This window comes from Vipera berus, assembly GCF_964194415.1.
Source record: "Vipera berus genome assembly, chromosome: 6".
Lineage (NCBI taxonomy): Eukaryota > Metazoa > Chordata > Lepidosauria > Squamata > Viperidae > Vipera > Vipera berus.
This window is the reverse complement of record NC_138208.1, coordinates 77,139,092-77,162,699: the sequence shown is the minus strand read 5'-3', so window position 1 is coordinate 77,162,699 and position 23,608 is coordinate 77,139,092. Positions and strand designations below refer to the sequence as shown.

Sequence of the window (23,608 nt, the reverse complement as noted above, 5' to 3'; positions counted from 1 at the left end):
GATCCCCAAGTGAACATTAACTGAAACATAATTATTACTTATTACTTAATTAAGACTATATCTCCAGATGTGTGTCTGTGGGAGAGAGAGGGAGAGAGAGGGGGGCATCACTCTGCTCCAGATAATGTGACTGAATGTTCTATCATGTGAATCATTAAACTGAGCTTCTGTATTGGTAAAAGAGGTTGAACCGACATTGTAGCTGCTAAGAGTTTTAAGGTCTCAGTAAAACCATTAGAAGCTGCATCTCCTTGGTCTGGGTATATGAAGTGTATATGATGTCATTTGAGTACTGTGGTTTGCAAGAGAATCTTTGCTTGCTAATTTCAAGCATGGACAGACCAGTGTGTTCACATGTTCATGCATGTTTACATGTCTACAAGTATATATATTCAGGGCTTTTTTCTCATAGAACGCTCAGAACGGAGTTCCGGCACCTTTTTTGGATGGAACCTTGTAGGGTAGGCAAGGCGGGTTGTATGACATATGTGAGTTCCGGCACCTTTTTCTTTTACAAAAAAAGCACTGTATATATTCATATGCTCACTGGGATTTCCACAGATGGGGGTAAGAGGAGAGAAATTCCTGTTCCTGACTGTAACAGCTTGTAGCAACTATTCCTTCCTCTGCCTTCTGTGTTGGTCTATAGGGAGCCATTAACAGTGACATAGCAGCATGGGGTGAAACTGTTAACTGTCAGTTGCTATGTGATGATACAGTTGAATTTCAGAAGGGCACAGATGTCAGGCAGGCTTAGCCTTGGTCCATTCCTGCACTGAGTGAGGATGGGGGATGAGGAGTTCTTTGGAAATAGGTTAACTGTTGGGAGTGAGTCTTATCAGTGCAAAGAAAATGAATCAGAAATAATTAGAAATCTTGCTTGCAGCCTTTCTTCCTACTATCAAACAATATTTTGCTTATTAGTTTTTATATATTTTGTATGTCATTTTGACCAGAAAGGAGACTGATTTACAGAAGGTTATTTAGCACCCAGAGATTTTTGCCCTATCTCTTCACTCCCAAATTATTTGTTATCGTTTTAATTCTAAGCAGAATCAGAGTAGAGAAGGAGGTTGCTATGGCAACTGTTTCCTTAAGCCTTTGGTCTGACTCATTTCAGACAATTACTCTCGTGCTCCAGGATGCATAGATGTGATAGAGGAGAAATGTGTGCTGGGCTGTATTTCCTTTTCTTCTTATCCCAGGTATTAACTGCCAAATAGTCATGGAAACATTCCTCTAACATCATACTTTTGGGGCTGCTGGTACATTGAGACCATGTTTGGCCATGAGTAATACTCATGTGAAGCTGTAAACTATGTCCTGATTATATATGAGGTGTATTTCCTATGTTTCCATGATATATATGCACAAATGTGAAAATGTGTAAAGATTCTGCAAACAGTAAAAGATTTTCTAAGTTCCTAATTTAGCCTGACATGACTGAATGTGTAAAAATAACATCAGGGGTGTAAAGAAATGTATACATAAATATATATGGTACCTTATAAGAACATAAGAAAAAGCCAGTGGGGTGTAGCGTTTAAGTGTTAGATTAGGACTGGCAAAAGCGTATGTTCAAATTCACCTCAGACACAGAAGCTCTCCAGGGGACTATTGTCTGGTCATTAATACTCAGTCCAGTTTCTCTCACAGAGAAGTTTTGGTGGGGGTAAAATGTACATGGATCCTCATATAAGATCCCTTGGTTTGGTTAAAGGATGGGATATACATCTAATGTTAAAGACACTGAGCTTGTCAGCTGACAGCCCAGTTTGAAACCCAAGTGCCACGCAATGGGGTGAGCTGCCATTCCTGCCCCAAGAAAAGCACGTGAGTGCAAGTAGATTAATAAGTACCACTTTGGTGGGAAGGTAACAGCGTTCCATATGCCTTTTGCATACAGCCATGCTGGCCACATGGCCACAGAAAATGTCCTTGGATAACGTTGGCTTCCTCAGCTAAGAAACAGAGATGAGCACTGCACCCTAGAGTCAGATATGACTGGACAGAGGATGCTTTACCTTTTATACATCCAATAAAGTAAAAACATGCCTTTTGGATCAGACAAGAGATCCACCTGATTACTAGATTCAAGTCTGTGAACTAATGTTTGCATGGTGGTTAAGCAGATTTCTCTGGAGCATTTGCCACCAAGACATTAGCCAGTCTTCCCCAAACTGGCAACTTTCAGTTGTGATGAGTCTATCCTAAATGACTGGGTATTCTGGGAATTGTAATCCCAACTCATCTGTAGACCAAGTCTTGCTGAAGTCAATCCCTTTTCCTCTTCAGCAACTAATATTAGGTGATACATTGTCTCGGAACGCTGAATAACTATTGAGATATTTGACACAATTTTCTTATATTTTACCATAATTTCCAAATATTGTGGTTCCAGACATCATTTGAGGGACATTATTTCTCACCTGCGGTCATCTAAGTCATGATCACTGGGAGATGTAGTTCAGCAACATCTAGAAAGCTACAGGTTCCTTATTTTTGATCTCCAATGGTGGCTGTCATCATATATTGTGGCAATAAATTCTGTACTGGTGGGGAAAATATGTTATTGAAATTGAACCTAAGAAGTCATTCTATTATGACTAAATGATCAAACTGTAATATGAGTTTAGAGAAGATTTTGTTGAGGCAAGTAGAAGAATTATTAGAGACTGTCATAGTTTAGAATTTGAGCATCAGAAAGCAGCCCCTATTTTTCACACCAGCCCATGTTCACCACAGCAAAGCCTGCTGTAATAGATGAAATATATTATTTCTCCTCTAGCAAATGTCATTGGAGAGAACATTTGCTTGCTGGGAAGTGCTGTGCCTGGACACAGATTAGAAAATAATGTGTGGTTTGAAGAAAACAGACACTGTGTTCTGAAATATTTTAAATGTTGCATATTTTTACACATGCATTTGAATGTAAAGTGACTTGGCAACAATAATGTGTGGAAGGGGGGACAGTTCAAAGAATGTCGCTGCTTGAGGCAAGGGCAGCTGTCTCATCTCCATAAAAAAATTATAATGCCAAATATTCACCAAATTACAGTGGCATTTAAAGTAGATAAACCTTACAAGCATTTTTTCACCCAACAGTGCAAATAGAGAAAGGGTAGATCAAATGATTTGCTAACCTTCTATGGCAACAATTATCTCCTAATCAAAACTTTTGCAAGCAGAGGTATTGGAAATTTATTTGGAGCATGACCCCTTCTCACCAAATATGAACAGAAATAACACCAGTAGCAAGTAAGATTGCAAAAAGAGCAAAGAGCTCCGATTTTGGACATTCTGCTGGAAGATGCTAAACTAGCTGTTCTACCTGCTAGCTTCCTTGATGGTGGTAAATGATTGAGTAGTAGAGCAGTGACTGTTCTCACCTGATGTCTGATGAAATTGAATTTGAGAGTCAAGTAAAAGGCTGCTCAGCCAGGTTTCCCTGATATAATTCTTCCTGGGTTGCTTGGAATTTATCAAGCTTGTCAATATGCCTTTTTGGTCCCTAATCAACTCTACCTGTGTTTTCTTCATCTGCTTTATAGCCTTGTTTTACAAAATTAAAGGCTGTCTCAACTAACCCTGCACCCATTTTAGATTCTGCCTAGAGCTCTATGGCAGTGGTGTCCAACCTGGGCAATTTTAAGGCTTGTGGACTTCAGCTCCCAGAATTCCCTAGCTGCTGATTGGAGAATTCTGAGAGTTGAAGACCACAAATCTTAAAGTTGCCAAGGTTGGACACCCCTGCTCTATGGTATCTCTCATCTCCATCTCTGGAATGGAGTGGAGCTCTCCTTTTGGAAATGCAGTGGGGTGGGGTGGGGGTTGGAATCCTTTGCGATAGTTGAAAAATGAGAGTTGAGCAGATCAGAGAAAAGAATATCTGAAAGCAGCTGTTTGTAGAAAAGCAAGGGAGGCATTTAATAATAAAAGAAAGAGGGGAGGAGAGACAGACAAATACACGTGCCAAAAGTGAGAAATATGAAATGTGGAATATCACCATATTATGTGGCCCCTCAGAGCAGAGAAACAAAGTCAATCTTATTTTTGGTTTATTTGACAGATGCTTTTTTAGCCCTCTTCAGAGAAGAAGTCAGTGCTTTCGAATGTTAATTCAGAAATAGAGAAATGGGTGCCCAGAATAAAATCACTCTCTTGGCACTTGAGAACTATGGATCTATTCATGGTATCTCAAAGTGCCTTCATTTCCTTTGCAGCAACTGACTGCTGAGACTTATTTGGTGCGTCATTGATCACCATCCTAATTTTTTTTCATATGTTCCAGGGCTGTAATTGTAATTAGATGAGAATGCTTGAACAGCCCTAATCTTTAAGTCATTACTTTAAAGTATTCATACTTTGTCTGGGGGTAGAGTTCTGGGTATTAATCTTTAAGGCTATAAATGAATGGAATGGGTTCAAAGGAGAGAGAGGAAAACATATTGTGGTTGGGTATACAGAAAGCAAATCTTCAAGGAAAGGCTGAAGGAACTTCCATATATTTAGCCTGGAAAAAAATCTAAGGAGGATCAGACATCATTCCTTAAATACTGGAAGGTTGTCACACAAAGAGGGCAAAATCCTGAATGCAGCATGAAAAACACAGTTCTAACTTGGTCAGTATCTGCCTTTCCCAAAGGAAGAAGACACCAGTGGCTGAGCTTGGGCAAAACTGCAGTGACAGATGTTCTAGATGAAGCACCTGAAAGAGCAGCTGTGCTTTCATTTTGGCTGAAAAGGTCCTTTCTCCAGAGAGCTATGCAGATATATGAATGAGCAATTGGTTGGCTTTTCCGTCAAAGAAATGTTTTGTCCTCTTGGGGCAAATATACAGAATGTGGTGGAAAGGCTCCCCAGACTACATCCACTGATAATTATTCCTTTCTGCTGATCCATGTGGAAATAAATAATTTGGTCAGGCACAGCCTTGAAGGCACTGCAAGGAGTATGAGATATTGGGTAGAAGATGGAAACACAGATCATATTTTCTTCCTTTATTTCCATCAAAAGATTTGTCCCAGAAAGAGAAAAGAATACTGGAAGAAAACAACTGGCTACCAATTATGATGCTAACAGGAATAGCTTGAATTTTTCTCCAATGGTGTTTCCAAGATGAAACAAAAGATGAGCTAACCTTCATGAGAACTGGCTAGACTGTATTTGGAAAGCACCTTGCAAACGTAATCCAAAGGGCTTTGAACTGTATTATATGAAGGATGGAGAAAACAAAACAAAATAGAAAACAATGTAATGCTGATCTGGGACTAGGAGGAGTGTGCAGAATGTGAAGGTATCCAATAATGAACATATAAATACAAGTTGAAGTAAATCAAGCCATGTGTCTCTGGGGTCCCAATGTTTCTGTACAATGTATAAAGTGGCCGGGTTGGGGGGGCAGCAAAAAAATAGGAGTCTTAATGCAGGAAGGAAAATATAATTTATCCATCAATACTAAAATCTGGTGGCATAAAACGAGCGAACTGCTAGGATTGAAAGTGCATAATATATTTAATAATAAGTTAGTGCATAATATATTTAATAATAAGTGCATAATATATTTAATAATAAGTTAGATAAGAGGGGAGGAGGAATGACATTATATGTGAAGAAAGTGTACATGTATTGAGATCCAAGAATTTGAGTATATGGAAATAATGGAACAGCTGACTACAGTACATTGTTTACCTCTCCAGGATCATTTACATGCAAGAATCTTGAAAGGGTTTGAAGATATCATTTTAGAGTCCCCCCAGTGAGGAATCATGAAGGACAGCCATAGTGCCAGTGGATTGGAAAAGGGCAAATGGATAGGGAAGGTTAGGGTAGGGTAATAATTGAATAGAAGAAGGGGGTTGTTGTTGTTGTTAGCTGCGAAGTCGTGTCCGACCCATCGCGACCCTATGGACAACATTCCTCCAGGCCTTCCTGTCCTCTACCATCTTCTGGAGTCCATTTAAGCTCACGCCTACTGCTTCAGTGACTCCATCCAGCCACCTCATTCTCTGTCGTCCCCTTCTTCTATTGCCCTCGATCTTTCCCAGCATTAGGCTCTTCTCCAGTGAGTCCTTCCTTCTCATTAGGTGGCCAAAGTATTTGAGTTTTAGCTTCAGGATCTGGCCTTCTAAAGAGCAGTCAGGATTGATCTCCTCTAGGACTGACCGGTTTGATCGCCTTGCCGTCCAAGGGACTCGCAGGAGTCTTCTCCAGCACCATAGTTCAAAGGCCTCAATTCTTTGGCACTCAGCCTTTCTTATGGTCCAACTTTCACTGCCATACATTGCAACTGGGAAGACCATAGCCTTGACTATACGCACTTTTGTTGACAGGGTGATGTCTCTGCTTTTTAGTGTGCTGTCTAGATTTGCCATGGCTTTCCTCCCCAGGAGCAAGCGTCTTTTAATTTCTTGGCTACAGTCCCCATCTGCAGTGATCTTGGAGCCCAGGAAAATAAAATCTGTCACTACCTCCATTTCTTCCCCATCTATTTGCCAGGAATTGAGAGGGCCAGATGCCATGATCTTGGTTTTCTTAATGTTAAGTTTCAACCCAAGTTTTGCACTCTCCTTCTTCACCCGCAACAAGAGGCTCTTTAGTTCTTCTTCACTTTCTGCCATTAGAGTGGTATCATCTGCGTATCTTAGGTTGTTGATATTTCTTCCGGCAATCTTAATTCCAACTTTTGATTCATCTAGCCCTGCCTTTCTCATGATGTGCTCTGCATATAAGTTAAATAGACAGGGCGACAGTATACAGCCTTGCCGGACTCCTTTCCCAATTTTGAACCAATCAGTGGTTCCATGGGAATATTCTTTATTAGCCAAGTGTAATTGGACAAGCAAGGAATTTATCTTCAGTGCATAAGCTCTCAGTATACATACGAACAAAACGTAATATAATCATAATATAGGAGGAAAGACGGGAAAGATAATACTACGTGGGTAAATATCCTTAGACATACGTAAGAGTGTGCGGTGGAAATTAGGTGCTCAGCAGAGTGATGGCATGAGGGAAAAACCTATCTCTTTGACTAATTGTTTTGGCATGTAATGTTGTTCCTATTTTCAAAAGGCAAGGAAAGAGGACCTAAGTGACAACTAGCTGGTTAGTTTCACATTAATACTGAACAAAACTCTTAAATAGTTTATTAAGCAATCAATTTCTGAGCAGCAGAAAACAAAACATTTTCTGGTGGAAACTAGAATAGGTTTATCAAGAACAAGATTATTAACATTCAGGAGGACTCTGACAAGTTGAAATAATAGGGTAGCAAGATGCATTTCAATGCAAAATCTTATATTTGAGTAGGAAATATCTAAGACGTGAGTGTAGGATGGAAATATTGGGCAATAGCATATGTGAAAAGGATCAAACTGAGTGTTAACCAGTGTGTCACAGCTGCAATAAAAAAGCAAATGCAGTCCTAACTGCAACAACCAAAGTATCAAAATCAAGAGGACTCATGGTTCCTCTTTACTCTGCATTGATCAGATCACATCATAGTGCATCCAGGTTTAAACCACATTTAGAAATGACATTGACAAATTGGAATATCTCCAAAGAAGAACAGCCAAGGTGATAAGAATCTTAGAAGAAAAACAATAAAAGTTGGAGTCATTTTCTGGAGAAGAGACGACTCTGGGGAAATACAATAGCTGTTTTCAAGAAATGGAAAGGCTATCATGTAGAAGATGGAACAGAAGTGCTGAGTTGTTCTAGAACAGTGGCCCCCAATGTTTTGGGCACCAGGGACCGGTTCTGTGGAGAGAGGTTTTTCTGTGGACCGGAAAGGGTGTGGTTTTGTGTACTGCCTGCATCTCGCGGATGGGGCTTTGCTTGTTTGCATGGCCCGGTTTCTGGCATGCCGTGCCCCAGTGCCGGTCCATGGACCATGGGTTGGGGACCCCTGTTCTAGAAGATACGATGAGAAGCAATGGATTTAAATTATGTGAAGACTGTGACAAGGCTCCAGAAATCTAAATGATAAGACTTCTACAATAACAAAACAGACTGTGTGCAAAGGTTTCTCCTTTGCTGGAAGTATTTTAAGATGGGATGAATGGCTACCTGACAGAGTTGCAGTAGTAGTGAATTCCAGCACTGGATGAAGGGTGATCTATATTATTTTTAAGATACCGTCCAACCCTCACATTCTGACTCTTTGGTGTCAGAGAATTCTCTTTTTTTTAAGCAGAATGTCATGACGTCATATGGCCTAACTGGGCAGGTAGAGGTGGGTCCCTTCTGTTGGTGTGTGCTTCTAATACCTGTAATATGTCTAGCTCTGAGGACAATCATGCATTTCAGACAGCATGTTTCATTAAACCACAAGAATATAATCTTATCTTTTTGCAAAAATAGGTTCCCTCTTGGTTGTGGCAGCATAACTTAACCCCTAATAAATGATTGCTTAACCTCAGCTGTAGTCTCTTCAATTTATTGTGTATTTTTAGAGATCTATTCACACAGACATTGAAGAAATCTTTCCTTTTTGTGGCATTTCTGCAGGAAATTTTCAGAGCTCTTAATTCCTTCACCACACAGTAGTGAATTAAAACAAGAGGCATGTTCTGTAGGAAAATACATTCTTTATTTATCTTCTAAAACACAAGCCAGAAATATAATATACGTTCATCTGTTTTTTTTCGTTTAAAAATTTATTTTCTTTAAACTTTTAACAGAAAGGAAAAGGATTGTATGTGCCATCTGTCTAACAATTCTGCCCTTTCTCCAGGATGTGTGCCATCCTGGATTATTCTGACTTTCTCAAAAGGATCTTTATTTCCCTTGAACTCTCTACTGATATTTCATCCCTAGAAAGCACAATGCATGTTTATGCCACAATTACTAATGAGTTTGATTGTCCTTCAATATGGCTTCTTAACAACTACAAAGAACCATTTTCTGTGAATGTTGAAAGTGTTCTGGCTGCACCTAATAGCCTGGATCATATCTAGGAAGGCTTCACAGGTGATGAAGAAATTTCTATTTAAATTGGATGCATGCAAGTTTTTTTTTCATATGTGATACATGTATTATTAATTTCCTAATTTTTTAAAAAAATTTCTAATCTTCCAATTTTGATTGGGATTCTTTTAGTTTAATCAGTCGCACTTAGGCATCTTTTGGTTAAACAATTCTACTCACACCAACAAAGAAGCTTCAGTGACACTACTAGAATTAATAGCTGAACAATTAAGTTCCATTAAAATTATTAGGGCTATTTGTCATATTAGAACCTGTAGCAGTAATGCTGCATTTTTTATATCATTTGGGGAAAATACTCTATGGGTTTGCATATTACAAATTCTAACTATTGTATTATATCACTGGATGGAACAATTTCCCTAATGTACATTGCACTGCCATGTATATCTTGTATTATTTTGATCTTATGCATAGGTACCCTGGTTACATGCATACAAAGAAGGGTATATAGGCTCTGCTCTACTTATCCTTCGAGTTCTAGTTCAACAGCAGATCTGAAACTGTTTACATGTGAATTTGGTACAACCTTTTTCTGAATTCTTTGCACTGCATCTAGCCACACTTCATATTAATAGCAGCAGTACAAGAACAAAGATGTTATAAATCCCTATATTCACAATATAGGCTGTGGATACATAGAATACAGACTGTACAATAGGAAGTTGATGAGATGCAAGACACTGTGTAATGTGGAGGTTCATAGAAGTTTCTGGACATCAGTACAAGAATGCTAAATGTTTTAGTCTATAGACTTTCCAATCATAGCTGAAGGCACAGTTTCCCAATAATATAATGAGGACTCTTTTCAGTTAGGATTATTGCATTCTCCATGCCCTAAATTTTTAGTACCTCATTGTACTTCCAAAGAACTCTAGTGTCTTTGGGATTAACTTAATATCCACCCATCTTTTTTTTAATCTGTCTTTCATCTATGTCACCTTTTCAAATACAAGCTTCTAAATATAAATCTGGAAATATCAGGGCCAACCCTTCTCCCTATTAATAAGAAATCAGAACATAGGCTAAGATTTTTAACTGAAATCCCAACATGACAAAAAGAATGCAATAAAGGATCATTTCAGAGGTAAGAATAGGGGTCAGAAAGAAAACAGATTTTTTTTTCACTCTTCCTCTTGTAATTTTTATTGCCCAGATATTCTTATTTCCTAAACATAAATGCAAATATGATTCGTCTGTGCAATCGTGTCATCATTATTTCTTACAAATAAAATAGAGATTTTTAAAGATACAGTTCTGGCATGTTCCATTTCAAGTATATTGTGTGCTGTCTAGTCAATTGAAGAGGTTAGTTTCCTTTGGGGAAACTACTGAGACAGTAAGGTTGAAGTTGTGTAGCTAGCAGATTCATTGCTAGTTCTGAAATCCTGGGCATAAATGTGGTGGAAGCAATACAGATAAAGTCATTGTTTAGCGTCTTTGATTGTTTAGTTTTGTTCATCAGACAAAATGTTCCTTGGAAGAACTATAGTACTTATATAGTTCATTGTGTGTGGGGGAAAAGGTTTTTTCCATTCTTAACATTTGCCTTTGGCCTTGATGTTGGCTTTTTGCACATTATGTCAGATCCTCCAGGAAACGTTCCATATGTTGTTGTTTTTCTACCACCCGTGTCATCCTTACATGAAAACGATTCTCTCTTTGAATCCAGTGCTTCTTTGCTAATAGAAGAGAAACAGCTTTTCTACTCCCACGTTGGAATCTTAGGTTTATCCCAGTGTGACTGCTGCTGACAGATGACGGGGGAGATTTGTTGTTTTTTTTTTAAGTGAGAATTCTTCCATTCACAAACAGAAGCTGCTGCCAAAGGCATCACACAACAAAACAAGGAAGAATGAAGGTGGCCTGTTCCTTGCCCAGCTAGGTTCTGCTTCTCAGTTGCAGGAGATAAACCTCAGAATCTGGGCCACCTGTTAAGCTACTTTATGACTGCAAGAATCACAATATCCACAAAAACTGTGGCTGCACCGACCTCTTGTGTCATCTTCTTATCCCAGGAATACCCGCTGTGACGGGCTAGAGCAGGTTACCATGGCAATGTGTGCTTTCCTCTGGAGACTGCAATTTATCCCACTTCCAGTAATATAAAATGAGTCCTTAGGCTGGTTTTCTCTCCCTGCTGCCACCAGTTTAAAGAAAAATAAGGCTAATGTGATGCAATGTTTGCTTGAGAAAAATACCTAAGATGAGAATTCATATGTTCAGTATGTGTATATACACGGGAGTGTGTACACATGTATACTTCAGGGTGTTGTCTGAGTGCCTGAATATAATTTATGCAAAATCTGCTCAAAATCTTATTTCTACTATCCATATATTTTCACCAGAAATCCTATGAGGATTCTTAGTATGTTGTATACATAGATGCAAGTGACCACAGTTGGAGAGCGTTAGCATGAAGGGGCCACACATTTTCAGAATTGCATCCTTTCTATCACATTTTCAACTTGGCCTTTGATCAACCAGATGAGACTCAGGGCCTTTCCTAAAGATTGATCTTTTAATAGGAGTGACGTGATCCATTCTTCTGCAGATGCTTTTCATTGTTCTTCATTGTAGCTATCAGGAAAAAAATCTGAATGAGGAGATAGGAGACATATTTTTTTAACTCTCCACAATTACATATTGATGATATGTAAAGAAAGATGTGGATAGAAGTGTGGATAAGTATATAGGCAATAAGCATATGTTAATATACATATGTTAATAAGCATATGTTACGTTGATTATGGTACATCTAAATATTCATTATTTCTAGTGTTAAGAGAGGAAGATTAGACTTCCACTGACTATGGTGGATTCAATTACTGTTCAGGCCTATGAGCCTGGAGTGTTTGTGAACTAAATTTCTTTAGCACAGCTAAAATGAATAAATAGTTGTACAATAACATGAGTGATGCCACAGGGGGAGTTTAGACAGTTAACAAATATTTTTGAGTGCCAAAGACTCTGTGAGACAATGGATATTTGCAAAAAAATAGAAGTAAAAAAGCAGGGAAATCAAACAAAGATGCTTGTTTGGCTGACTTTCCCAAGATGTGACCATTAATGGGAAATCTGGTGCAAAGAGAAGACATCTTTTATTCACCTAGAGTTCCATGAGAACAAAGGAAAGTGAACATGAACCCGGAGCCAGGTGTCTTGAACCCATAAACACATTTTACTAATTGGACCAATGGCATAATTGCACAGTCCATCTGCTCACCTGGGAGGAAGTATTCTTAAGTCTTGGCTGTATCCTATTCTGCTTCAAATTTCCAAGAAAATTCAGGCCACAGAGGAGATCTGTTTTTGTTCCTCGTGTTCTCCCTCTGTATCACCCATTAATGGTTGCCTCTTCTTCAGCTCCCGATGGTACTTAGCCATGAGAGATGCATAGATACAGCCATAGGCTGCCGCCACCACCATCATGATACACACAATGCCACAAACAACCCCAGCAATGATGACTGTGCCAATGGCTCGACGCACACTGATGGGTCGTGGCTTTTGCTTCTGGGGACAACCCACGCTGGGATCCTCTTCTGTTTCAGGACTTGTTTTGGGTTTGGGAGCAGTTTGGCTTCCCTTAGTGCAAGGAGGACCGATATTGTCCAGCACAGTAGAGCTGTTCTCATCCTCCAGCTGGGAACAGTAGTTAAACATCTCCATGGGTACCAAGCGCATATCCTTCCCCCGCAGCTCCTTAGGCAAAGTACATGCCAGCTGGTCTATCTTTCCTCCTATCCCATAAGAGAGAGAAAGAAAAAAAAAGCTTAGTTCCCTATCCTCAAGTGAGACCATACTGTGGTCTCAGTATAATAATGCATTTCAGTAGAGCTGTTGTGGCTGAATTCTTCAATATTGGAGTGGCCTACTGTTGCTTACCTAAATAGTAGCTACATTAGCATATCAAGAAAGTCAGGCTTGTGGAACAAATTATTAAAGCAAAAAGCTTTTCGGAAACCTTGCACTTTAAGCTGGGTTTCCCCTCATGTTTCAAGTGCGTAACAATAAACGTAAATAACCCAAACTTCCCAAAATGATTAAAAGGTAAATAAAAAGCAAGAAACATAATGCTGCAGCAGCAGCAGCCACAAACATTCTAGAACAACACGAAAAAGCTTTAAAAGAGAGTGGCCAATTACTTAGACACATTATGAGCTTCAATGGCTAAGTTCAAGCAGGTGCTGGGTAAACATTGATTAAGAATGTTAAATTCTGATTGTACTATGACCACTCGGGTGAAATAGATGGGTGAAGTGGCTCTCTCCAACTTTTGATTCAAAAAATCAAGATGTGAGCTGTCACTATGCTAATTGGACTTTATTAGGAGGACTATCAATGACAACATTATCACAATTAAAATGACAGTGTCTTTGTCCACTCAAGAATTCCAGATCTAGAGTTAAGTGTATGTATAGTTAGAAATGGGTTTTGAGCACCTATAAAAGTTAAGGCCAGTCTAGAAATGAATTGGCAACCAATGGATAATAATCAGTAGAAACATCTAACTTTCTACAGTGCAATGTGAGGAATTTACTACATAAATTTGTATCAGTGATGATTCTGGTAAAACATACTTTCAAGGTGACTCAGAAGATTTGAATACTAATTATTAATATCAGTTTTTAAAAGGGAAGCCACTAAACAGCATGTATCAAACAGTATACTTGGCAGTACCATTAACAAATGCTTAATATTTCCCACCCAATAATAGTCTCAACTAATCTAGTGGAATAATTATGGACCACCCAGTTATACACTGTTGATCGATTTTAAAGATGGGAAAATCTAAATGCTTAAGGGTGACCAGTGTCGAGTCCTATTGAAGCCATGACTCTGTATTAAACAATCCAAGATTAAGTTTCGTTACAAGCCTCTTGCATACAAGTGGTAAAACTAAATTGTTGTCTTAAAAGCTCAAATGTTGAGCTTTATCCTGGCTTTGATTTGTGTTCAGTTCTTCTGCATTTTCAACAGTATGTTTAGAAACTCCAGAATGATTGAAATGGATTGGATACCCTCCCCATCTTGATCCAATGAAAATAAACTCACTTCCAGGAAGCTGAATGACTTTAGCTAAGCAAATATCTCTGCCTAAACCAACTACAAAACACTACAGTATCATTAACGAAGTCAAATTAAGCACTGTGACTATCCTCCTAGCCCAAGATCTGAAGTTTGCATATCTGACTAATTTTTCTTTCTGGTAATTGATAGTAAACTAGCAAAAAATAACCCTCAATTTAGACCAATCTTTAATGTACATACCTCGATAAGAGAACCATTCCATCCAATATTTAAAATCTCTTAAATTACAGTCACATTCCCATGGATTATCTCCCACATGTAACTGTTGTAGGCTGATTAATGGCTCAAAAGTTACCCTGTCCAAATTCTGCAGACGGTTTGATCGGAGAGAAAGCCAACGAAGAGAAGGCAAATCATCAAAAATTCCTGAGGGAATTTGAGCAAGTCCATTAATGGAGAGATCCAACTGATGCAAAAGAACAGTGTTCTGCAGAAGATCTTTGTCCAAACTTCTGATGCTATTATTCCTCAGCTGTAGTTCAGTAAGATTAACTAGGTCTCTGAAAACATTCTCAGGAAGTTGATCTAAGAAATTGTTGGAAAGATCCAGTCTCTGAAGAGCAGAAAGATTGGAAAAAGCTTGTTCCGACAAGGTGCTGAGTTGATTGTTAAGGAAAAGGAAGGTCCTGGTACTAGTAGGAATGTCCAAGGGAATGGATGAAAGGCCTAAACCACTGCAGTCCACTTCCAGGGTACCACTGTTGCACTTACAAGAGGAGGGACATGTGATGAAACTCTCTGCTGCGCAAAACGAAAGCCAACAAGCAAACACTGCACAAGAGAAGAGGAAAACCAAACACAATATATTGAAGCATCTTCCATGACTGCATGTAACCACAGTTTCACCTATTAATGCTACTGTATCTTGCAACCAGATGCACAAGTGTCTCCATCACAGTAGAATTCCATCTACTAACCTAGAGGATGGTTTTTAATACTCTTGATTCAAAGAGTTCTAGAACCAGTTGCATTGTGTTCTAGGGTGATTTCTTGTTGGCCTTAATGCCTCCTTCCTTCTCCCTTTCTCTTTGAAAGGAGCATTAAGAGTTGAATGGTAGCCAAATGAGCTTTTTCACAGATTAATCCTTGTGCAGCCAGATGGATTCCCACAGTGTGAGCTTCCTTTTAGCTTCTGATGAGCTACTGGGGCTAAAGAATAAACATCCTCACACTGTGGAAAAGAAAGGTCATACTTCCTCAGAGATTTTTCTGCCTGATACCACAGTGTCCAGCATCCTAGACACAATGGAATTAAGTATGAATGGAAGATAATCCAGAACTATAAAAGAGAACTTGCTAGACCATTAGCGTTTATAAATAATATATTTGCTTATATTTAATTAGATATTCTTAGGACAGTTAACTTAAGATAATTTAGAACATAAATTATCCATTCAATGGGTTGATATTTTTTCAGTGGGATTTATTATACATCTGATTGACTACAACAGTGGTTGTATTTACTATCTTTTGTTTAACTCTTCTAAATTCAATGTGCCCAAACAGCCCTCAGTACTTACAAATTACAAAAGTATATCATGAATAACTAGCATAAGCAAATGTTAAAACATTACACAAGCACCCAAGACATTAAGCATGGCATCATTTGCTGCAGGTGAAATACAGTAGTGCTGTATTCTAAAAGTATAACCAACCAACAAATAAAGGCCTTCATCAGCTTCCCATAATTAAGTGGCAAAACTCAAGGGAAAAAAACCACATTCTATCTGGTCTTACTTACAAGAAAAGTGAATTAAATGCACCAGAAACTACTACTTTTTTGTGAAGATATCAGTTTTGATTTAGATTAAATCTAGAATCAGTTAATATGGGACTGAACATTAATACATAATTCATTGCTATGATTCTATAGTGAGTTCAGTCCAAAACTACCTGATGCTCCTATATCAGTATCATAAGAAAATTAGGGTTTAATCTGACAGATCAAAATTTAAAAAGGCTACAGAGCAGTCTTCATAACGTATCTTCCTGCTTATTGTAGAGGTCACAGGCAGCAGTAGAAATATTTTGATGCATTCTGTATGTTGGCACCATAGTTGATACTATTTGATTAGAGAATTTAATTCCTCTTAGAACATCTCATTCTAATGTAGGATTATGCCTGATAGACCAAGGAGAAAGGAAAAGTGACATGTGTTATTAAAACCATCTTGCCTTTGGACGCCTGACAGAAGTACCATATTAATAATACAGTGATATTTCTGATGATGGGAGAACATTTAATGCTTTTGTGTACAGAGAAAGGTGAGAATATATCACATAAATGCATTACTCTTCTATGCACATTTAATCAAATGCCCTTCTTTCTGTTAAGACTGTGACAGAACTCTTTTGAAATACCATTATTCAAAATGAGGCAATGGTGCTACTTCTAAGCAACTGGAAATTTCAGCTTAAGAATTAGATATACACCAAAACTCTCCTGGTGAAAGAGATAGCCGAGAGAAAGAAAAGACTTCAATTACTTATGTTGCTGAGGAAACAGAAGTGCCAAGAAAAACATGAGTAAAGCATGTGGTTGTTTGCAAAGGACAGAAGGTACATGTATCAAGATCTCAAAAGACATTTTTTATGGATGTTCAGCAGAGCAGCTAGATACTTTTTCATCCCATGAAAGCCAGCAATAGTTACGGAACAATAGATTAAGAGAAACTGTCAAGCCCAGTGTATGCTCTTATGTCAAGAAAAGATCGTGTTACTTTGTAGGATGTTCAGGACTCTAGTAAGGTGATCCAGAAGTATAAGATTAGGCTAGGGCTCAGTAGCATTTAGGGTAAATAATTTATAATAGCAATCTAGGAAGCAATGGTGTTTTAACAAAGGAAGGTGAAAAGAAACCATTTTCTCAGCAACTTTTATTGACATATTGCACTTGACCCCCAGTTGTAGGTTTGGGTGAGTGTCGCTACCCCCTGCCTAGCTTAACTGCATGCCTCCTCATTAATGAACCCTTTTCATAACTACAGAGACTGATAGTTCACTGAAGTTTATTAAGTTTCTATTTCTTCATTGGACACAAAGTAATTTCAGATTTGGACTCTTTATCCTTTTAACTGCAGCACAGAGATGGCCATTTTTAAAGGACACTTTGGCCTCATCCTCAACCTGCCAGAGAGACAGATTAGATTTATGTGTTTAGCTGTTCCAATTTTAAAATGCAGTTTTCCTTGTTCTTCCAACACAATTTTGAGTGAGGTCGCCATCTTCAATTCTTCACTGACTATGTAGTTGATTATATAGTCAGGAACTGGAATCTATCCCACTTCCAATAGATACTTGAAACCTCCGTAGATCCTCTGTCTTCCGTATTTTAGTATATAGGATCCTGCACCATTTATTTAAATGCTTTTAAATTAACTTTTTCATGGACAAGCACTGTTTTGAAAGAGTGCTAAGTGTGTTTTCTTAAACATGGCATTAAGGTTTAGAGCAATAGGGTGGCAGGGAGCTCTGGCAGTGCACCCCCACCCATTTCAGCTTATGCCCCTCAGCAAGCAACTCATCTATCAGTTAGCTTGGTTTTTTTTAGATACGGGTTTGGCATTCTTCCAAAAGATTACCAAACTGTTGTTTAAATAAGATCTCAGAGTCCTAGTGGACAATCACTTAAATATGACCAGTTTTGGTCACCACGATGTAAAAAAGATGTCGAGACTCTAGAAAGAGTACCGAGAACAGCAACAAAGATGATCAGAGGACTGGAGGCTAAAACATACAAGGAACAGTTGCTGGAATTGGGTATGTCTAGTTTTATGAAGAGAAGAACGAGGGGTGACATGATAGCAGTGTTCCAATATCTCAGGGGCTGCCACAAAGAAGAAGGAGTCAAGCTATTCTCCAAAGCACCCAAAGGCAAGACAAGAAGCAATGGATGGAAATCAATCAAGGAGAGAAGCAATCTGGAACTAAGGAGAAATTTCCTGACAGCTAAAACAATTAACCAGTGGAACAGCCTGCCTCCAGAAGTGGTGAATGCTGGAAGTTTTTAAGAAGAGACTGGACAGCCATTTGTCTGAAATGGTATAGGGTTGGGGCAGGGGGTTGGACTAGATGACCTCCAAGGTCCCTTCCAACATCATCATCGTCATCATCTTCATCATCATCATCATTATGTTCATCAAAATGAACTAAGGCTTGCGACTAAAGTCAAAAATAACAAAAAAAGCTTCTTTCAACATATAAAAAACAAGAAAAAAGTTAAGGAAATGATTGGTCCATTAGTGGGGGAAAGTGGCAAGAAGGTGACAAGCAACAGGGATAAAGCAGAACTATTTAACTCATTTTTTGCATCTGTCTTTACACAAAGGGAAAAAACAGTCCAACCTACCAAAACCAGTGCCATAAAAAACAGAATAGAAACGCAAGTTAAGATAGGCAAGAAAATGGTAAGTGAGCACCTGTCCAGCCTAGACGAGTTCAAATCACCAGGACCAGATGGATTACACCCCAAGGTTCTCAAGGAACTAGCAGATGTGATCTCAGAACCACTGAACTATATTTTTCAAAGATCCTGGAGCACTGGGGAACTACCAGAGGACTGGAAGAGAGCTGATGTAGTATCCATATTCAAAAAAGGGAAAAAATAGATCCAGGAAACTACAGACCTATCAGCCTGACCTCAATACCTGGGAAGATTCTGGAAAAGATAATCAAACAACAAATCAGCGAACACCTTGATGCGAACAAAGTAATCACTAAAAGCCAACATGGGTTTGTCAAAAACAGATCATGCCAGACAAATCTTATTGCATTCTTTGACCAAGTAACAAAACTAGTGGACCAGAGGAATGCTGTAGATATAATTTACTTGGACTTCAGTAAGGCATTTGATAAAGTAGATCACAACCTACTACTTGATAAGATAGAAAAATGTGGGTTAGATAGCATCACCACCAGATGGATTCATAGCTGGCTGACAGGCCATCCTCAGCGTGTGGTCCTCAATGGAACTGCATCTACATGGAAGGAAGTGTGTAGTGGGGTGCCCCAGGGCTCTGTTCTGGGCCCAGTGCTCTTCAACATCTTCATCAATTATTTGGGTGACGGGATAGATGGGGAACTCATCAAATTTGCAGATGACACCAAGCTGGCAGGAATAGCCAATACTCCAGAAGATAGGCTTAAGATACAGGAGGATCTGGACAAACCCGAACACTGGGCACTATCTAACAAAATGAAATTCAATTGTGAAAAAAGTAAGGTTCTACATTTAGGCAGGAAAAATCAAATGCACAGGTATAGTATAGGTGGTACCTTGCTCAATAGTAGTAACTGTGAGAGAGATCTCGGAGTCCTAGTGGACAATTACTTAAATATGAGCCAGCAGTGTGCTGCAGCTGCCAAAAAAGCCAACACAGTGCTAGGCTGCATTAACAGAGGGATAGAATCAAGATCACATGAAGTACTAATACCACTTTACAATGTCTTGGTAAGGCCACACCTGGAATACTGCATCCAGTTTTGGTCACCACGATGTAAAAAAGATGTCGAGACTCTAGAAAGAGTACAGAGAAGAGCAACAAAGATGATTGGTGGACTGGAGGCTAAAACATATAAGGAACGGTTGCTGGAATTGGGTATGTGTAGTTTAATGAAGAGAAGGGTGAGGGGTGACATGATAGCAGTGTTCCAATATCTCAGGGGCTGCCACAAAGAAGAGGGAGCCAAGCTATTCTCCAAAACACCTGAAAGCAGGACAAGAAGCAACGGATGGAAACTAGTCAAGGAGAGAAGCAACCTAGAACTAAGGAGAAACTTCCTGACAGGTAGAACAACTAACCAGTGGAACAACCTGCCTCCAGAAGTGGTGAGTGCTCCAACACTGGAAGTTTATAAGAAGAGACTGACCAGCCATTTGTCTGAAATGGTATAGGGTTTCCTGCCTGAGCAGGGGGTTGGACTAGATGACCTCCAAGGTCCCTTCCAACTACTTCTTCTTCTTCTTCTTCTTCTTCTTCTTCTTCTTCTTCTTATTATTATTATTATTATTATTATTATTATTATTATTATTATTATTATTATTATTATTATTATTATTAAATCCTGCTCTCTTTCCGAAGAGTGCAAGAACCATATTCATAAATAACTCAACTGAAAGGCTGAGTAAAATATCTTCTTGTCAGTGATCTATTACTCAAGTTAAATATTGTCCTAGACATCCATCTAACTGTTAACCATTAAGTACACACAACTAATGGTTGTTTTTGCCACTGACAGGTAATGACAAAGTCTCCTTGCAGTGACATGGGAGACAAACAAATGTAATAAAATAAATAAATAAAACATGAGGAAATCCACCAATTGCTGTCCTAAAACTGCCCATTAAATTTGTCAGAACAGCACCATTTATCAGCCTGCTTGCTAACATTAAGCTTGGCCACAGAGGCAATGCAGTTTATGTCAACATACTTTGTTGGGGGCAATATACTGACTCTAGAAACCACTTAGAGCAGAGGTCCCCAACCTTTTGGGCATCAGGGACTGGTTCCTTGGAGAGAGGTTTTTTCGTGGACTGGAGGGTGTGTGGTTTTATGTACTGCCTGCATCCCATGGATGGGGTTTTGCTTGTTTGTGCAGCCCGGTTGCTGGCATGCCACAGCCCGGCACTGGTCCAGGGACTGGGGTTTGGGAACCCCTGACTTAGAGAGTACTGTAAAGCACTATGAAGCAGTATATAAGTTTAAGTGTTATTGCTATACTTTTCTGCTGACACAAGGAGTGGAAGAATGCATGTTAACATCACTTTGAGGAAGATCACTTAGAGTTGATGTTCTAGCTCAGGGCTTTTCAACCAGTGGTACGGGTACCACCTGTGTACATTGGCACCTGGCAGGTGGTACGCGACCATCCTAAAAAAGTGGTAGTGGGAGAGGGGAATGAGCTGAACTGCATAAGCCTGAGCGAGAGACGGCTGGAGCTGCAGGGCTGTCAGGGCTCAGTGGAAGTGCCAGGATCAGCGCTTCTTCAGGGCTGTCAGGGCTCAGTGGAAGCGCCAGAATCAGTGCCAGTCTCCAGATGGAGCTCGGCACTGATCCTGGTGCTTCTGAGCCCAGAAGAAGCGCCGATCAGCTGGAATGTTGCAGCATCTCCAGGGTCTTGTGATTTACATTCAGATACTTTTTTTTTATTCCATTTATATCCCGCCCTTCTCCGAAGACTCAGGGCGGCTTACAAGCTTAGCAGTAGCCTTCATTCTATGTATAAAGGTAAAGGTAAAGGTTCCCCCGCACATGCGTGCTAGTCGTTTCCGACTCTAGGGGCCGGTGCTCATCTCCGTTTCAAAGCCGAAGAGCCAGCGCTTGTCCGAGGACGTCTCCGTGGTCATGTGGCCGGCATGACTAGACGCCAAAGGCGCACAGAACGCTGTTACCTTCCCACCGTAGTGGTCCCTATTTTTCTACTTGCATTTTTTACGTGCTTTCGAACTGCTAGGTTGGCAGAAGCTGGGACGAGTAACAGGCGCTCACTCTGTTACGCGACACTCGGGATTCGACCCGCCAAACTGCCGACCTTCTGATCGACAAGCTCAGCGTCCTAACCCACTGAGCCACCGCGTCCCTTTCATTCTATGTATATGCCTGCTTATTAGGGCTTTCACACACCCCCCAAGCGGCATTAACTTGGCAACTGATTCATATTTATGACAGTCACACTGCCCCAGGTTCATGTGAATTGACCAAAACCTGCTGCAACCACCCAGCAGAGGGGGAGAATAAAAACCAAACACCCCCCCACCCCACCCCTGCTGCCAATCCTCAACAGAAATGCTCACAACAATGAAAACCTCGGACAGGAGGAAGAGCGCCACCAGGCGGGCAGGCAGTTGTCTTGCTCGAGGACTACCTGTACTTCATCACTTTTTCCCTTTTTTTTTTTTGGTCATCAAGTTTTTGACACCTTGCTAGGCGACTGGTGGTACTTGGATGTTGCCATATCCTAAAAGTGGTACAATGGGTGAAAAGGTTGAAAAGCCGTGTTCTAGCTGGAACTTATCATAAGTCAGTGAATAATATAAACTAATTTGGTGGTGATTGTGTTGCAAATGGAAACATAGAATGCTTGAAAATATTTGATTGGACTCACGAGTTACTGGCGACTTACTTTTCTTCTTTATTTTGCTTCTTTCTTCAAATCATTTCTCTGAGCTCACAAATTATAACATGTGATAAGTGATACCAAGTGTCTTTTTGGTCTTTTGCGTTTTTTAAACATGCAAGAGAAAAAGCTTTTATATATTATATATATATTACAAAATGCTCACAGTCCTTAGAACTGTACCTATTTAATTTGAATGCTTAGTGAGCAAAGAGGGTATGGCTCTTGTGATCACATAGAATCTATGAGATTTGAATGATTGGATATCCATCATTATCATAAAAATGATGCATTTAGCCTTTTTCCTGAAACTAGGCATTCTCTTCTATGATAGAAATGTATAGGGCTAATGCAAAATATCGACTACTGGTGAAACGGCCCAGTAAATGTTTTAAAAATAACATCATTATGAGAGGTGATAGAACATGTCGGTTGCACTTATTTTGGGTATTAGGAACAAGATGGGAACATTTTCTCTCTGTCTAATTCATTCCGGCAAAAATTCTGCAGCTTCTTTTTCTAACGTTACATTTTACACCATCTATGCAAAGTCCCAAAGAATACAAGGTCTGGATACTGTTCGCTGTTACTATAAAACCAGGCTATTTTCCTTTAAAGGTAAAGGTAAAGGTTCCCCCGCACATGCGTGCTAGTCGTTTCCGACTCTAGGGGCCGGTGCTCATCTCCGTTTCAAAGCCGAAGAGCCAGCGCTTGTCCGAGGACATCTCCGTGGTCATGTGGCCGGCATGACTAGACGCCAAAGGCGCACGGAACGCTGTTACCTTCCCACCGTAGTGGTCCCTATTTTTCTACTTGCATTTTTATGTGCTTTCGAACTGCTAGGTTGGCAGAAGCTGGGACGAGTAACAGGCGCTCACTCTGTTACGCGGCACTCGGGATTCGACCCGCCAAACTGCCGACCTTCCGATCGACAAGCTCAGCGTCCTAACCCACTGAGCCACCGCGTCCCTATTACCTTCACCTAAAAAGGTCTCTTTGCAAACGTTTCCAGTAATACTTACGGCTAGTTTTTCTCCATCTCAGAGAAAGTCTGTTGCTCCACCAGTAGCCACCACTCAGAGACAACATAACATTTGCTGTTTTCCCCATGGCGTTTGTGCTTGCCAGAGGAACTGGCGCATATACTTGGAGGTCTGAACAGTAATTTGGCTAATCTGGAAGATAAAAACAGAACAAAAATCATATGATTATCGGGTGTCTGGAAGAGAACCTAGAGATGGAATCTGACATTCAGAATGAGGGCTTTTTTATAGGTACCCACAGAAAATTAGCAGAGAAGGAGGCATCAGGAGAGATCTCTGGACTCCCAGGCAAAGTGCTCAGATGGGTCCCCAGTGAGGAGAATGCTCGGGCATTAATCCCTCCCCAGGCTATGGCAACTGAGAGCAGT

General features: G+C 39.8%; 2 protein-coding genes across 2 annotated transcripts in view; one reads left to right on the top strand and one right to left on the bottom strand.

Annotated features, from left to right (window-relative positions):
- CACNA2D4 (calcium voltage-gated channel auxiliary subunit alpha2delta 4) overlaps positions 1-23,608 on the top strand; it is a gene marked incomplete at both ends in the record, with an annotated part of 176,901 nt that overhangs the window by 95,952 nt on the left and 57,341 nt on the right. The window lies entirely within an intron of this gene.
- Positions 12,277-23,307, bottom strand: LRTM2 (leucine rich repeats and transmembrane domains 2; the record flags this gene model as incomplete). Its single annotated transcript, XM_081331589.1, has 3 exons — positions 12,277-12,731; positions 14,263-14,853; positions 23,220-23,307. 3 exons carry the CDS (start codon positions 23,305-23,307, stop codon positions 12,277-12,279), a joined length of 1,134 nt encoding a protein of 377 aa, XP_081187715.1.